The 17,895-nt window shown below is 45.8% G+C and overlaps 1 protein-coding gene across 7 annotated transcripts; it reads left to right on the top strand.

The window, feature by feature from the left end:
• Positions 1 to 250: 250 nt before the first annotated feature.
• LOC147630280 (E3 ubiquitin-protein ligase PRT1-like) lies at positions 251 to 16,769 on the top strand. 7 transcript variants are annotated; one of them, XR_015267627.1, is made up of 9 exons: positions 251 to 568; positions 758 to 786; positions 886 to 1,065; positions 1,158 to 1,514; positions 1,630 to 1,830; positions 2,420 to 2,493; positions 2,589 to 2,884; positions 14,010 to 14,082; positions 14,202 to 14,936. XR_015267627.1 is itself a non-coding variant. In XM_086810124.1 (8 exons), the coding sequence occupies exons 1-7, from the start codon at positions 429 to 431 to the stop codon at positions 2,862 to 2,864; spliced, it is 1,257 nt and encodes a 418-aa protein (XP_086666250.1). In that variant the 5' UTR covers positions 251 to 428; the 3' UTR covers positions 2,865 to 2,884; positions 16,667 to 16,769. The 7 variants fall into 7 exon arrangements, 6 of the variants coding, with proteins under 6 accessions (XP_086666250.1, XP_086666249.1, XP_086666252.1 ...); XM_086810124.1 differs by lacking the exons at positions 14,010 to 14,082; positions 14,202 to 14,936 and adding an exon at positions 16,667 to 16,769; XM_086810123.1 differs by lacking the exons at positions 14,010 to 14,082; positions 14,202 to 14,936 and adding an exon at positions 16,664 to 16,686.
• Positions 16,770 to 17,895: the final 1,126 nt, after the last annotated feature.

Below are 17,895 nucleotides of genomic sequence, written 5' to 3' on the forward strand. Positions count from 1 at the left end.
CTTAATTCAATGATGATACACTTGTTTTGGAGTCTCTCACACCATACACATTGTACACCCCCCCACCCAAAATCACTTGTTTTGGGCTCTTGTGTGTGTAGCATCGCATCATGATAATAATAAACACATCATGAACTTTTTTTACATTTATTCTATTCGGGAATTGGGACAGGCGAGAATGGCATGTGCGTGGTCACGTGTTCAGTGTTCACCGTTTGGCAACACTAACAAGTTAAGAACGACTCAGCTTTAGGTGAGAAGCGATATCGTTTACTCTCGTCATGTTCGCAGTAGCAAATCTCAGTATCTCTCTCCCCATCTCTCTTCTTCTCATCAGTAATACAGCATAATCTTCCCCCCATCTCTTTCTCTTTTTCTGTCACACACACATACAGGCGCAGAGGCACGCGCTGGATCGATCGAAATAGATGGGCGAGAGTTCTTTGGAAGCGCAAGGAACCCAACCTTGCGAGGATTCTTGCTTATCGACGTCACAGGACGTGTTGAGCGAAGCATCGGAGCCTTTCCAACACGAAGCATCGGAGCCTTTCAAGTGCAGCACTTGCTTGTAACTCTCTCTCTCTCTCTCTCTCTCTCTCTCTCTCTCGCTGTGCGTGTGTGTGCCTGTCCGTGCGTGTGTGTGTGTGCGTGCGTGCGTGTGGGGGGGGGGGGGGGGCGCGGGCGGTTGCGTGTCTTTGTGCCAGGCTTGAAATTGCCCAATCTTAAAACCAGACCAATTGGCTCTTGGCTTTGACAGGGAGCTGGTGTACAAGCCCATAGTTCAAGGTAAATCACATGCCTAGGTCGAGTTAAGAAACATGACACCCGCCACTACTCCGGCCGAACCTCACACCATGGCTATGTGTTTGTTTTTGTGAGTTGCAGCATGCGGCCACATCTTCTGCTTCTGGTGCGTCTTCCAGGCAATGAATGTCCGAAGAGAGTCTCATTGTCCAGTGTGCAGGCGGCCTTACATGTATTTCCCCAGAGTATGCGAACGGCTTCACTTCATGCTCTCCAAGGCGGTTCCGAGAGAGTACGAGAGGAGGGGCCGCGAGATTCAACGTGGGTTTTTCTTCTTTTTGCTTCTCTGATCTTTCATCTATTTCCACAATGAGTGCTTTCTTAGGTCACGAAACTGAATTTCCCCTTTCTAGGTACGGAGGAGGAGAAGCAAGTGTTTTCACCCCGCTTTCTAGAGTCCCCGAGGCACCTTTGGAGTCCTCGCAATTATGAAGAGGCTGTTGGGCTGAAGGCTCAGATAACGACTTCCTCATCTACACCACGAAGTGGCACTTGGGCTAATGGCACTGTCACACCAGATGTCACCACCCCTGTTTGCAACCGTGACCAAGACAACAACCAAGCATCTGTGCCGACGCCTCTAAAGAAAGAACTTGATTGTGGGCAAAGGGATCTTGATCTTATGCAAAGCATGCTGACAGTGGATGACTTTTTGTGTTCCTTGTGCCATGGCTTGCTATATCGTCCTGTTGTCTTGAACTGTGGTGAAGGTGAAATCAACACTTTGAATTTTGTAGGGGATAATGACTTTTACAATATTCAACTTATTTTGTGCCTCTGATTATCAATTTCTTCAAGTATTAATCTAGTGTTTTTGCTGGCCAGTCTTTTGTGAGTCATGCTTGAAAAAGTCAACTTCCATAGTCCTCCATTGTCCATCTTGCAGAGAACCTCACCCCGGGGGCTTAGTGCTTATATGTTTGGAGTTACATCAATACCTGGAGTCTGCATTTCCGGCTGAATACATGAAAAGAAAGCAAGATGCCAAGCTTCAGGAATTGGCAGAGAAATTTCAGTCAGTTGATCGTAAGTTATTTTTGTTGCTTTCATGTGCATTTTTACGGTGTTTTTCAAGTTTATCCAAGTAATCGTATGTGTGTGTGTCCTTGGGCCTTGGGTCTCCCGGGACACCAATTGATCTAGGCTGGCTAGTTAGGGAGGTCTTGAGGACATGTGGATGTTGCCTCCATGCCAATTTCTTTGTCCTTTAGTTTGCCAGCCTATATGGGGTAGCCACATAACTCTCGCCCTCAATAAGGAGTCTTGCTGCTTGAGAGTAATAACTTTGGGGGATCATCTACCTTCTTGTTCCCTTGGAGGGGTTTGCTCATCATCTAGTGATAATGCAGTTGCTTCTTGAAACTTGTTGATCTATTGAAGTTGGGTATAATTTCAAGGTCCTTGCCTAATGCCTTGGGAGTTTAACAATGTATACCACGGTGTTGGTGTTTTTTTGCCATTCGATTAATGCAAGAACTTCTTGACCATTCGATTAATGCAAGAACTTCAAAGCTAGAAACCTTCAGTATGATTGTTACAAAGTGGAGCTAAGGGGCTCTCTTTGGGTGTGAATAACGAGCTACACTTGTTTTTAGTTGACATGCCTGTTCTGTAGGTAACTCTGGAGACATCGGAGAGGGTGGGACGGAAGGACATCTTCATGTGGGAGTTGGGTGTGATGGATGCGGGGTGAGCCAACCTAATACACCAGTTGTTACTGCATTTTCCAATTATAGTGCTTGTTAGGGCCACTTGGGTAAGTCAATGGCTCAAATCTATTACAGATGTTCCCGATAGTCGGTGACCGATACCGTTGCCGAGAATGCACCGAGAAGATAGGTTTTGACCTTTGTGGAACTTGCTACAACAAGGGAGGGAGTCTTTTTGGGCGGTTCAATCAAGAGCATAGATCAAGTCATTGCATGGATTTGGTCACGACTGAATTTCCAAATCGCTTAGTTTTGAACATGCGGAACGGTATATTACAACGCCGCCGTCAGCAGCAGCAGCAACAGATGATTGGTGACTTGGATGACTACATCAGTAGTTTCGTTGATTGACACTGTGACAAAGAACTGAGGTAAAAATCAGTGACTCTTCTGCAAGGGGTTATGGTGATTTTCTGTGGAAGTCTTTTGTATTTTCACTTTTTCAAAACTGTCAAGTCTTTGTTTCTTAATGCACATGATTTTTTAATCAAAGTGTATCATCCTTGTCTGGAGGAATGCCTAGTCAAGCACCTCTTGAAAAGCATCTGCAATTGATGAGAATCCTCTTAGACAAGCACCTGCTTGAGATTCAAGAAATGTCTTGCCCATAACTCTCTTGTGCATTTGCACGTGAGAAGTCCCTTGAGTGATTCTACTCAAGAAGTCATTGATGATTGAAGTACAAGTGGGACTTGCAAAGTTTCACCAAGCTTGATACACCACCCCTATTCTTCTTTGTAGCCGCTATGTGCAATCTACATTCTAGGAGCACATAGCCCAACATCTAGCTATCGGGCTAGCACTTGATCTAGGCTTGAGAGGATCTTGATCTGGGAATCCTCCCAATTGGAGACCCTTGATTATGAGCACTCCACTCACCTTTATAGGTATAGAGCCCTAGTAAAAGTATTACTATTATTAGATAGGTCCTTTACACATTGGGTACTCATCCAAGGCACGTCTGGCCTAATCTTAGTAATAAAGTCAGGTCATTATGGTCTTTTGGGCTTTTAATATTCCATTCCTTCATGTTATATGCAGAAGCTTCTGGGACTCCTTTACTTGATTAGCAGAGAACAATCACAAACTAAAATTATGCAAGAGAGATGGAAGAGAGAGAGAGAACGAGAGAACTGTACACATGATTGGGTCCAAATAACCCTTGGAAGGGCCCCTACCTGCAGGTTATTGTGGTACGAATGTAAAGGGCTGTAAACCCCTGTTTGCTGACCATGAGAGATGTACAGATTTTGAGAACAAAAGCTGGTTGCTGGTCGCCTTGTGCAGCATGTGTTGGACAGCACATACGTGGTGTGCTTTCCTCCACACAGGCTAGAAGTGCTTCTAATGCTGATTTGGGACGGTTTGTGACCTCTGACTGCTTGCGTCTGTGGCTGAGGGCTGCAATGAACAGTTGTGCCAACCCATGGTATGCATGCGATTGGTGAGATGATCTCCTATGCTGGATGTGTATGTTAATAAAGGGCCTAGGCTACCGGCCGACTAGGCCCAGTCCTAGCTGACTATGCTTGAAAGGTGAGTTTTATGGGCTTCCTTCACATGGGGCCATGGGCACCCAGCTCTCCATGGTTCACTCCATGGGTGGCCCAAAAGAGCTGCCCACAAATCTCTTTATGAATTTGGCCTTTGTGTCACGTGCATCCTGCACTTTGGATGCCACGCAGACATATCTGAACAAGAAGGTGTAGGACTTGGAGTGGAAAATTGATCCCATGTGAGCCGAGTCCAGGATGAGTCAGCCAGGGTTCCACTCTATGCGTTCGAGGTCAGGCGTGCATTGTCTTGCACATGAAGCAGTGCCAGTCCGTATGTTAGTCTCCCTATGGAATGATGTCAGGTGATCTCTGTGTATCTGGTCTACGACCGGGTGCCGGACATTTGAAGGTGCATGTAGGTTTGCATGTAGAGAAAGCAGAGTCACAGGGAATGGGCATTTTTAGACTCGGGAATGTTGGGGATGGCAGCATCTTCCCGTTCCCATCCTCATCCCATGTCACTCTATAGTCACAGGGAATGGCCATTCTCAATCTTTTCCGTCCCCGTTCCCCATCCCCATTTCGCGTCCCATGTGACTATGAGAGAAAGGGCCAGCCCATAAGGCTACCCCAAGGCAGAGCATAGTGCTCTTGTTGTGGGCATGGGGGAGGTGTAGAACCACCCCCAAGGAGCCAGGAGGGCCCCAGGCTGTGCCCACCAGCCTTGGCTTGGGCAGGAGGGGCTATCGGCCAGCCCCATGTCCACTGGACAGCCAGCCGATTGGTCCCCAAGCCCCAGAGAGGCTGTCAGCCAGCTGTGGGACAGCCCAAACAGCCAGCCCAGGGGCTGCCCAGCAACCAGCAGGTTTACTTGGGGTGGCCGGCCATGACAAGTGTGAAAACAATTAGATTTAATAGCATTTAAGTCTCAGCAGGTTGTGAGCATTTATGCTGCTGGCTGACTTGTTTATGCTGGCCGACTAGGGCTAGAGAATAGTATAAAAAGCCCAGCCATGAATTCAGTCCATCATCTCATAATTCACAAGGGATTGCTGCTTCGAAGGGGCCATGAGAGCCAATGGAAACCAGAAAAAAAGAGATTTTTTTTTTCACTTGTGTGGTTGGTTTCTAGACTTCGGTGGACCACTCCCTTTTGGTGTGACTCCTGTTTGTCGAAGGATGGTTGGTTTTCAGCCTTCGAAAGCCTTAGGAAGTTTCCGCACACGCATAGTGGATGGTCAGATTGTGCTCCGGAAAGAAGTGCATTTTCCTACTATGGTGAGCCATGACGACAAGAGAGAACGCACCAGGCAGGACATCAGGCATGAGTGTATAGGAGATGTTCCTTGCAAATGATGCGAGCAATCGGCGAACAAGGTACCAAATTGGAAGAGTAGAAGGCGCAGATCTTGGCCTTGGAAGAGCGCACCCATTCTCGAGCACCTCTTTTTTCGTCTCCTTCTCCCTCTCCTTTCGTTTTTCAGATTCTGGATCCTCTACTACATGACTCTTTTGATGAGGTACGACCGTAGCCGAGTTCGATGCTTAGGTTTAGCAAATTTGTTATGCTTATTCCTTGTAGGGCCAATATGACCGCCGAGGATGTTGCCCAATTATTCATTCGGCATTGGTACCCGATTGGCGGGATTCCTAGGACCATAGTGTCAGACCGAGATGCCAAGTTTACCAGTCATTTTTGGAGGGCGTTTGATAATTTTGGTACTAAGTTGAATTTTTTCGGTGCATTCTACCCACAGACAGATGGCCAAACAGAGATATACAACCTGTTGGCCTTTGATGTGCTGAAGTGTTATGTCCGCGATCAGCAAGGTAAGTGGGAATCGTATTTGCCTTTAGTTCAAGCTGTTTTGAATGACTCTTTTTCTTCAGCTATTGGTAGGACTCCATATGAGGCAACGTTTAGAAGACCTTTCCAGTCGTTGTTAACCAAGACTTTGTCTTCAGTATCGGAGGCGAACAGAGTGACGGAGTCTTACCAGGAGATCTTAGAGTCAGTAAAAGACAGATTGGCTAAAGCGCAAGAGGCCTACACTCGAGAGGCCAATAAAGACCGAAGTATGATAAGTTTTCGGAAGGGGATTGAGTTTATCTTCGGATTATGAAGCAAAGACTGAAACAGGTGGGCAAGCGATGCCCAAAGTTGTCTTTCAAGAGCTTCGGACCATTTTCCATCCGGAAAAAGATTAATGAGGTGTCTATGCAGTTAAAGCTTGCTCCGAGTTGGACTATGCACGATGTATTTCATGTCAATTGGTTCAAGCCATATGCAGGTCCACCCCCTTCAGAGGTCAAAAGACGAAGCGGAACCAGACATTGTTGATGAAGCAGAAGTAATGGTTACAGAACAGATCCTTCTGCACCGTTTCAAGCATGGCTCAAGCCGAAGACTACGACAGTTCCTCACGAAGTTTCAGGACCGAGGAACTCAAGGAGCGGTATGGCTCGACAAAGAGTTTTTCGAAGACTATTCGGCGTTATTGACGGATTATTTGGAGGCTATGCAGCTTTTGTCAAGTTAAGCAGAAGGGGATGTCACGTGCATCCCGCACTTGGATGCCACGTAGACATTTCTGTACACAAGGTGCAGGACCTGGGATGGTGAATTGGTTCCATGTGAGCCCAGTTCGGGACGAGTCAGCCAAGGATCCATCTCAGTCGTCCGAGGTTAGGTGTGCATTGTCCTGCACATGAGTCCAAGGTCAGGTGTGCACTGTCCTGCACATGAAATAGTGCCAATCCGCGCTGTGAGTCCAGATGTCAGTTGTTTTGTACGTTTGGTCTGCCACCACGAGATGTCAGACAGCTGTGTAGATGTAGGTATGGAGCAGGTTTGGACACGAGGAAGGCTATGGGCCACCCCAAGGGGGACCAGGCAGTCCCAGGACTTGCCCACCAGCCCAAGGAGGGGCTGGGCAGGCTGTCGGCCAGCCCAAGGAGGGCTTGGCCAAGCGGTCGACTGGCTTTTGGGCCAGCCAGCCAGTTGGCTAGTCCATAGGGAAGCGTGCGCTGGACTGAACAGCAGCCCACAGAGGCAGCCATGACAGTCCAGTGTAAACACGTGGCATTTTCAGCATTAAATGTTATTAAAACAGGTCGTGGAGGAAAAGTAAACCAGCCGACTGCTCTTGATGGGGAAGTATAAATAGTGGAGGCCACAATCCCATTCACCATCTCATTATTCACCAAGAGCTCAAGCAAATCAAGGGCTAGACAAGCCAAGGGAATTGCTAAGCAAAGGGGTGGAGAACTGAAGGTCAAGGGCAGGGTATTCCCAGCCAAGAAAAGGTCCAAGATTGCTGTATTTTCTTTCAATTTTTCTCATCATTCTAATAAAGCAAATACACCATCTGTGGTGGGGGTCCTACTGAGGGTAATTGGGACCCAATACTGTGTCCTCTCCACCTCTCTCTCTCTCTCTCTCTCTCTCTCTCTCTTTTCTGCACTTCTCCTTTCAGTTTGAGCGTTAATTCTCGTCGCGAAAAGAGTGCTAAATTTTGAGTATTGAAGTTACCGATTCTTCTCCGAACCTTCCGCATATTACACAAGGCCCCAAGGGCCAAGGCCCAAGGTCCAAGGCCCAAGCCTCAAAGGCCAAGCCATCCCCAAACGGCCAAGCCAAACAACCATAAACGGCTAGAAACGGCCAAGCGTACCCAAACAGCTAGAAACGGGCAAAAAAACAGGCGGACTGCGCAACGGCTCCCTGCCGTCCCCGTTCTCGCAAGCGTCCCCGTCCCCGTCCCCGTCCCCGTCCCCGTGAGTAACGCTTCCAAGGGGACGTTCGACCGTCCCTTGCTGTCCTTGTTGCTGGTCCGTCCCGATTTGGCGTCCCTCCGTTCCAAGCATGCGTCCCTTTTGTCCCCTGTGACTATGCTTTGGTGGCAAGAGAGTCGTTGTCTTGTTTGACATCGGCAGCACTATGGAGGATGTGGTCACGGAATAGGCCGCTCGGCGAGTCCATTTCTTTTTGACTTCGGTGGATAAGAAAGTTGAGGGATTTAGCTCATGCATGACGACAAGCATCAAGTTTGAAGCTAGAGTGCTAAGTTAGTCATTGAGGGCATAGAGTTTGTGCGTGATTTTATGGTTACTTCTCTTCTAGGAGCAGACGCAATTTTGGGAATTCAGTGGTTTCACAAGTTCTAGTCAGATATGAAGTGGGACATGCACACTTTCGAGATTAGTCGGAATGTGTCCAAAGCCTGAGTGACCATTAAGTGTGAGCCATGAATCCCGAACTTTCCTCTCATAAGCTATTTACAAGCTAAAAGAGAAATCAAGAAAGGCGCACAGCGTGCGATGATTTACATCCAGACTGCCTAGATGGTGGCCAGGGCTTCAGAGAAGTACTATGTTCTCCATGACAAGTTCTAGAAGATTTGTAGTACTCGAGATAACACGACATGTTTACAATATACACGAGGGTTACAAGTGTGTGCATGACGGGCATCACACTATCGTGTATGGCATTGACTTGTGCGGGACGTGCATGCACTGACTACCCCTAGGCTACTGGTACATTGACGACTCGTAGTGGACAAGGACGCACAATGAATATGCTTGGTGTTCGGCTTTAGGGCCTTGCATTGGTTGGTGAAGTATATCCAATTGTGGTGATGCATGGGACATCTCCTCTTACTTAACTTGACGACAGGGTTAGTAATGTCGGCGGATGCTCCTTCAACAATGCATAATCTTTCTTGTAGAATCTTGTGTTGGCTTTTTGAGGGTCTCCTATACCGAATGACAATATTGGATCGTGGTAGCTCTTCGGAAGGATGTAGGTACCGTGGTCTTGTACTTTGGCATCCATTGAAGCGTGGCATTCGACTACTTGAGTGGATGACGACGTTGTTGGGGGTGTCTCTCGGAATGTCTCCTAGGCTCTTTCGTTGGGGGTTCCATCTTCTTTGTTCTTCCAACTTTGCGTTGTGGTATTGTCTATGTTTGTCCCTGAGAAATCTCATTAACACAGTTAGTCCCATCTACATCAACATATCATGGAGAATCACAATGTTAGGACTACTAGACTGTACATTGGAAATGATTTTGGTAATGTCTATGATTCACAAAAATGTAGCATGGATGCTTGCGGAAACATGTTTGTGATTGATTGATTGCAATTAGCACCTAACCAATGACTTAAAACCATGCAACAAAGTGCTTCTTCTTCATGCTCAATACATAGTAGAGAGAGATGACCTAATCTACCATGAATTACTAACATGAAATATATACACTGTTGAATAGAGATACTCAATGGTAGCACTGCTCTTGAGCTCTCAACATCTTAATGATGCTTGACTGGACTGGTCATGATTGAATATGACTAAGGCCTAGATTCCTATTTAAGTTTTATAATCTCTATGTTGGTGAGTTGGCTACCAACCCTAATAATGTCCAACTAAGTGTGTTCACACAATAATCCAATAACTCTATCCACACTTGGTTGTTCATTGGGTGCCTGTACAATATTACAATGAAGTGGCACGATAGCCCTTACAAACACATAAAACTGGCCGCATACCTCTAAGTTGGCCAATGGGTAGAAGCATGTCCACGTCACACTTGAGTGTGTATGCGACAAAATTTATCATTCCACTAAACCACTCGTTTGTATTGTCTAAATCATTTACACCCAAGATCATGTCTGCACCAATTAGAGGTGTGACTAAGAAATTGCATGTAAACTCCGCCTGTGGAAATATCAGTTTTGGTTGTTTGGCAATGCAGTTATCCTATCGACGCATTCCATTGCGAAATCTTGTGACTGCCATGTCTAGTGGAGTCAAGTCCAAACCAGCGTTGGGGGCAAGCCGCACAGAAATGACTTCTTCGGTATTGCCACAGTCAGATAAGACTCCGATGGGGCGTAGTCTGAAGTGCCGCAGTACTCAAGGAGATGCTCTTCCTTGTCTGGAGTCCCCTCATGCTGAGCTTCGAGCTCAAGAGTGGTTTCCGATGGCTGAACCTCCAACGTCTTGCTAATGATGGTACTAAGCACTGGGTTGGGCGAGGGAGGAGACTATGGGTTTAACAGTGGGGCAACAATTGATGGGGTTGAGATTGTGGTGGGAAGGACTGGGTTTCTTGGGGCATTGTCTGATAAGATGCCCCACCATGTGGCACCACAAACAATGGTTCTCACATTGATATTGTGCCCTTTCATTTGGGTTTAAATGTTCATCCGTTACACACTTGGTGGATTTCTCGTCCGGGGTAAGTTTGGGTTAAGGTGTGGAAGTGGTAGCCTCTGTTGACTTCTTTGGGATTGCCCTTGTTCCCAATATTTTGTGCTTTGGGAGAGTGGGTGGACTTGAGCTTTCCATTTTACTTCATTGCACACTATGTACTTTTTGCAAGCGAAACCACATGGTCGAATGGTGTGGGCTGAAACATCTCTACATCCCAATGGATGTTTGTATCAAGCGCATACATAAATGCCGTCTCCTTGACAACAGTCTTTTGTAGTTGTAAGGCCAAGTGATGGCAACCTGGATGAGGGGCTGTGCATTTTGACAAGCCTCGAAACTCATCGTTGAGTCTTTGAAGGTAGTGTGGCGGTAGGAACTGCTTTTTCAAATCAGCTACAAATTGTCCCCCACTCAGAGGTGGCCACACCATCCTCTAGGGACCAAGCTTGTCATCACACAATGGCATAGCCAATGAGGTGACAGTTAGCTAGTGTAACCTTTTCCTTATCTGACCTATGACTATGTACCGCATAATAATAATGCTTCAAATTGGTGAATCCAAGATTGAGATGCCTATGAATGTCCCTTCACTTGCCCTTGCATAGGGGATTGATAGCAAGTTGCATTCATGTCCGCTAGGGCTTTTATGTTCCCAATTTGTATCCCAACTATCGGTCCATGTTTTGGGCATTTTTGGGCACCTGTTGGGCTACCAAAATGTTCCCAATTTGTATCCCACCTATTGGTCCATGTTTTGGGCACCTTTGTGTGAATATATGCTCTTATGTGTGTGTGTGGAGTGCGTGTGTGAGAGCATATCTTGATACAGTGTTCTACACCCACTATTGGGCATTGATGACATTAGTGGGGATGTCGTAGTATCTAGTCCATACTATGTAGTCTTGTGGGTTGACTACCATGAGGATATAACATGCACATTCCTAAAAGGTGAATTGGGCATGTTCCTAGGTATATATATACCATAACAGCCCCAAACATGACATCTCACTTAGTTGTGACCGAGGTTCTCCATACATTCTTAGTACCGAGGAATATATGAGATTCCCGATCAACCATGAGACGAAACTTGTGATATGCTCCTACGAGAGGAGTGATCATGAAGTCGCGCACAAACTCAATGCTATTTATGACCAACTTGGCGCCGTGGGCCTCGTACTTAATGCTAGTACTCATACTTGTGCCAAAACCTTCAGTTGTTCTATGTACCGACGCAAGTGGAAAGCAGGCATGACGAGCGACTTGCTCAGTGATCACATCCTTTGTGCTGTAGTGGTCAAACAACATGACAACACACTTACCCTTAATGTGCCCATAGCGTCTGAGTAGCTCATTCCGCTTATACTCCTGACTATCATCCCCCCCTTGTTGATCTTCTAGCTTCCTGCTAACAATAGCACCTATGGAAGATATTGGAGATACTTAAGGTGGTGGGTATGCAGGTGCTTGTGGTTGTCATAGGCTGAACTCACCACTGTTGCCGTGGAGGCAGGGACGGGGGCCGGGTTTGATGTCATGTGCACGCCCGTGCCATGGCTAATCTCCAGCATGAACATCATAAATCCCTGGTCAATCCATCAGTTAGGACATCATTTAGGTCATCAACAGTATCATCTTCATTGGTACCATCAGCAGTAGTACCATCATCATCATCATCATCATCATCATCATCATAAGCATTGGAGGGCATGGGAGCCCTGTCGGTAGCCAGCAGGAGCCCAAGGAGTAGGTGGCCAGATCCTAGCAAGTCGCCAGCAGTTAAGTGAGCACAGCATATTAAAAGGGCATTTAATGCCATTATTTGTCCAGCGGACTGGGCCGACCAGCACCCCTTGCACATATATAAGGGAGTTTGGGATTGGGTAGTCTTGGGTTTCTTGTTGTTGTGCTTCATTTTTGCATTGTGCTAAGTGAGACCGCGTGGTCAAATGACGTGGGCTGAAACATATGCATATTCCAACGGATGCTAGAATCAAGCCCATACTGAAAATCCTCCCCTTTTTGTCGTTAGTAGATTTTCGTAATCATAAGGCCAAGTGAGTGACTTTAATGGCAAACTGTATGACGGGCTGCGAATTTTGTCACGAGACGCGAAATTCATCATTGAGTCTTTGAAGGTATTGTGGCGGTAGGAACTGCCACTTCAAGTCGGCTACAAACTGGTCCCAATTCCCATTCATAAGTGGCCACGCCATGCTTAGTGTGGGCTTGGGACTAAGATTTCCACTACACAATGGCATTGCTAGTGAGGTGATAGTTGGCCAATGCAATCTTTTCCCTATCAGACCTATGTACTGTAGCAAATTAGCTTCAAATTGGTGTATCCATAGATGTAAAGCGGAGGGATTGAATTTTTCCTCATACTTAACATATAGCATAAGCATTTTTGTTAGCACTAGTATGCACCTAGGCTTTAGGCATTGCACTAATAAACACACTTGTAAGGGTGTTTTGCCTTAGGGGAGTAGTTACATCCACATATCTCTTGAATTCTCATGCACGTACTTTCATCTTTTATGTGCATTTGGATATAGAAAGCAAGCACTAATAAACACACTTGTAAGGGTGTGTAGCCTTAAGGGAGTAGTTTCATCTTTTATATGCATTCGGACATAGAGAGCAAGCAACAATGTAAAACAATCCTCAATGGAATACAAGGTTTTTGCTGTTCATCTTGTGCTTATTCCCGTTGGGGTTAACACTTAGCGATCTTGCTTGACAAGAACCCGAGTCTTTTCCATGACATCTCTGAAGCCCAAGATATTATTCTTATTACTATTGTTCCATTGCAACAATGTTGGGAAGGTAGCAATTGTGGCTTGAAGGCATTTTTGGCTTCTCAAATGGTTTCGTAGAAACTCAAGGGGGTGAGGATGCTGTGCACACCCAAGCCTGAATTCCAGTGTCACCCTATTTTTTTGGGGGGGGGGTGGGGGGGTGTGGTGCGGGGGGAGAGAGGGTAAGGCGATTGCATTCCTTGGATCTTAGCACCTGTTTGCACAAGAAGCTGCCATAGATACCCCAGTAATGGTGTGCTGGAATTCACACGACCTTGAGGGAGACACTGGTCCGTACTTGCCAGACAAAGTCTGGCATTTGGAGTTATGTCTCTCACTTCCAATCTAGCATCTCGAGTGATGGCGTACTGCAATCTGTTCTTTCAAGGGAAATGAAGACCAATGGTCAAAGCCAGCCTGCACCATTTTTGTGAGAAGTCTATGCCATTTTAGAGGGCCACATATCGACTGAAGTAGGTGATTCCTCCACAGTCATGGGATCGGAAGGTGTCCATGATCTGGAGTTGGCTAAGTATCCCAGAGTCACCTCAAGGCCCCCGATTCTACTGGGATCCGACTGCTACAGTTCCTCCGAATCTTGATTGTCCAAATCGTCCATTTTTCCATTTGCACCTTCAAACAACTACAACGGTCGCCTGCAGCATGACAGATTATGATATCCAAGGTGATCAGACTTGTTTCTTGCGTGGTGATGCTGTTGTGCATGAGGTTTGAGATTAGACTAGAGGAGATGTACCATGCGATTGCAAGCTTGTCCATTGCAGCACAACAATATTAAGGTTTTATAATCTCTCTCCTTACATTTCACATCAGTAATACTTGTTCACATGCCATCCAAGCAATGGAGTTCTTTCATATTTCAAGGTCATTTTTAACCTCTATTTCATGCTACTGATTGTTGAGTTTGAGGCGTTCTCTCCATTGGGTTTCCAATGACTAATGAAGTACCTTTGTGAATATTGTCATAAGGTTGGCCACTGCACCAAATATTATCCTTCGGATTTTGAGGATGAGTTTCAAACGATTTCAACCATTCTTGGCGGTGATCCTTCTGGTTTAGTGGATGATCTACTTGCATTAATATGTAAGGCTTTTAGGAGGCATCAAAAGCATTGTAGCGGACCTTTTTCATTTACTCCCAATTTGAATTGCTTATTGCAGCACATGTTACACTGGTCAATGGTTTTAGATGCTAGAGTGGCATCAATGGTTCTAGATGCTAGAGTGGCAAGGGAAGAGGTAGATGGCTGAGAGAGCCAAGTGGATACCTCTATTGCATCTAGTGATGTTGCTGATGTTTATCAGATGGGCATTAATCCAGTTGAGGATGCATGTCTTAATGAGGTGCCACATGATGCATTTGAGGAGGTTTCCAATGATGATGATATTGTTGATGCATATGGTTACGATGATGATGATCAAGATTCTTGTTCTAGATGTTTCGGTAGATATAGATGATATTTCAGATAATGTTCTTATTGTGGATGATCATGATGGTGTTCATGATCATGTTCTAGATGGTTTATTCCTTGACGCAAATAGTCTCGTAGATGATCCCGATTATAATAATCCAAAAGAGGTGTGCATATAGTAGCTTATGTGATGATCGAGAGATTTTTGCTTATATGATGCAGATACCTTTATCTCACATGGAGGCTTTTTTTGGTGGTTCTACAAAGACATTTCTTTCTGGTGACATGCTATTTTTAGCATATGATCTTAATCCAGGCAGATATTCATGCAGATATCTTCTTCGAGTTGATATCGACTCCACTTCTTGGTCTACATTGACATGGAACCTACTCCTTATCATGTTATGGTCCTATGTATTTGTCATGTTATGGTTCTATGTATTCATCTTGTATGATCCTTCATGGTACTCTTGGGTTCTCACTTATCCGACCATGGTCTACCTTGCCTACAGCTGTAATTGTGTTGTCAAAGAAAAATTCAAGCTACAAGGGCCAAGAGAAGGGAGGCTAAATATTATCTTCTCTCCTCTATGGAAGATAATAGTGGAAACAACTCAATTCATGCTCGGTTGTATGAAGTAAGGCAAGCTCTTACGTAGGAAGAGGTTATAGAAGCTAGGTAAAAAAGGCTATAAACTAGATTTTGGTGGGAAGGGTTTGCAAACAATAGACCTTCCTTAGCCACCTATGCCCTGCTTAAAAAGAAAGTTACCAAGGATCGCATCCCTGAAGTCCTTAAGTAGGAAGAGGTTATAGAAGGTAGGCAATACCCTAACTGTTTTTGAAATCGAAACTCTTCAAATGGTCCAGTAGTATTTCTCTAGCATCTTTTTTAGCTTGCCCAGATCTTTCTTGAAATTGAGCAATGTAGAGTAGACAGCGCAGGCCAAAGAGCACACATGCCTTAAAACATTGATGCTTTGATGGATCTCCCCCTTTCAGAAGAGGAATTTCATAGTGTAGTCATGGCTATGAATTACAGTAGAAGACTCCAAATTGATGAGCTCCATGCATAATTTTATATAGTTTTTTGGGACTCTAAAAAAAGGGGTTATTTGTCCAGAATGGCACCCTCCCTCCATATATTAGTGTTGGCATTATTAAACTTATCCACAAGAAAGGAAAAAAAGCATCTTTTGGTTACACTTGTGTCCCATAACCATGTCGATCATTCTATATAAATTATGCTTTTTCACCAAATGGAAATTTGGGTAAGGAAGGAGCAAAAAGGAGGTATCAAATTTGGACGCCATCATCACTCTCTTTGAAAGCATTAGATATGGAAAGATGCTAGGCATGATTTTATATTTTGTAAAGTTGATTTTGAAAAGGCACATGATAAGCTTGAATGGCCTTTATCTTGTGATCTATGTTGTCTATGGAGTTGGGAAAGCCTCTCATTAAATGGACTGAACTTTCCTTTGGACATGCCTTTGCTAGAGTGTTAGCTAATGGTCAATTCTCTAATAAATTCAACTTAAATAGATCTATTAGGCAAGGATGCTCTTTAGCTTCTCTCCTTTTTGTAGTAGCAGTAGATGGTCTTTCATGGCTGGTTCAAAAATAGATGCATACTTAGTGCATCAAAGGTATAAACACTTGCATACCAAGAGAGAAGCTACCTGTTCTACAATTCACAGATGGCACAAAGGTTGTAATTCATAATGATCTATAGTTTTGTTGCTTCTTAAGGACATGGGTGGCTTGGCTATCCTAGGCATTAATGTACATGCTTGGAGAATATCTGCCAAATGGATTTTGAGGGCCTTTTACACTCTGGATGAAGAATGGATATTTTGTTTCCTTGAAACACCACTATATTTTAAATAGACTACTAGAAAACTTGGAATAAACATTGCCCATACAATATCATTTTGTTTCACGCAATGTTAACCACATTGTCAGCCCGTATGCGTGCACTACATGGGAAATCACCCTTAGCCGCCATGAATCTTCACCTACCCTTAATGGCTTCACCTACTTTTGGGTCAGCAACTACCTTATGGTGGTGTGTGATTGTTGTAGTGCGAGTATTATTCGTAACTATGGATTTCTGAGAGCTGCAATGGATGCCTTCTTTGTTTTTCTTTTCTTTGTTGTTTCTCTGTTAGGGCAAAAATGCCACTAACACTTTCGCCACCGCGATGGCAGCAGCCTCCTTGGTGATGAAGACCAGTGTGATCGCACAAGAGAGCATAGCTAGCTTTCGAAGAAATCACTCTCTGCCTCTCCAGTCTTCACTCAAATACTGTTGCCCTAGGACGAATGTTCGCAACCCCCTCGTCAATGCCTAAAGCTTAGGCTACACCTTCGCGCTTGCTGTAGCTTGTCTGCAGTCGAAACCCTAGCCATGGCGGCGGAGACTGAAACTTTTGCCTTCCAGGCCGAGATCAACCAGCTTCTGATTCTCATCATCAATACCTCCGCCTACATGCTGTTGGATTCGGCCTCCACCAAGGTCTACAGTTTCGGGAGTATATTTTCGCACCTCTGAAGATGTGCTACAGCGGGTAATCTTTCCGGGCAATCCACTGTCGCTTCTGGACTGTCGACTCGCTCTTCGGAAATCGCCGTTTCCACCAGCCAACCCCGACTGCCCAGGACTGCCATCTCTGCACACGCCACCCGGATTGCCGACCTCTCCCTTCTCCAGCGCAGCGGTGCCCAATCTCCCTGCGAGTGCATTGACCAGGGTTGTTTTGCCGCAGCCAGAGGAGCCCATGATGGCTACGAGGCTACTGAGCTCTGCATAGCCGGTGACCGACTGCAGCATGTAGCGTGTTCTGCCTCTGGATGCACTATCCACCTTGACAGTCAGCTCAAGAAGACCCCGTTTCCATCCGGACTCCCGATCCGGACAGCCACACCCAACGTTCAGTCTCTGCAAGAATACCCGGAAGCTGCTTCCGCCACTTCCAGATTGCTTCGTATACCACCTTCCGCACTCCGCCACAATTAAGAACCAAGAACCCGGAAGTATTTCCGCACGCAGGCAGACTTAAGGATTCCTCAGCCCTCCGCCACCTTCACTGCGCAACCACCCCACCCCGGTTCATCCACACCGGGCTGACCCCGACACTACGCTTGCCACCCCGGAAGAAGAGTACATTGCGCGTGCTGATTCAAGAAGGGGATACTTATTTCGCTTAGAACTTCGGAAGGCAGCATGCACTCCGCTTCCCTGAACCCGGAAGCCCAGCATTGCCCGGACTGAGCCTGAACAGCACATGGCACGTCCAGTTTGGACAGACGCAGTTGAGAATTGTGCAAACCTGATAACCCTGCTCCTGGATGTTGCATGGGAGGAAAGCTAGGTTGACGGTGAAGCTGCTGTTGATGGAAGACTTCAAGCATGCACATGGGAGTGAAGTCAAAACGAGTTG

This window comes from Cibotium barometz, chromosome 16 (assembly GCF_041138505.1).
Source record: "Cibotium barometz isolate CiBa-2024 chromosome 16, ASM4113850v1, whole genome shotgun sequence".
Lineage (NCBI taxonomy): Eukaryota > Viridiplantae > Streptophyta > Polypodiopsida > Cyatheales > Cibotiaceae > Cibotium > Cibotium barometz.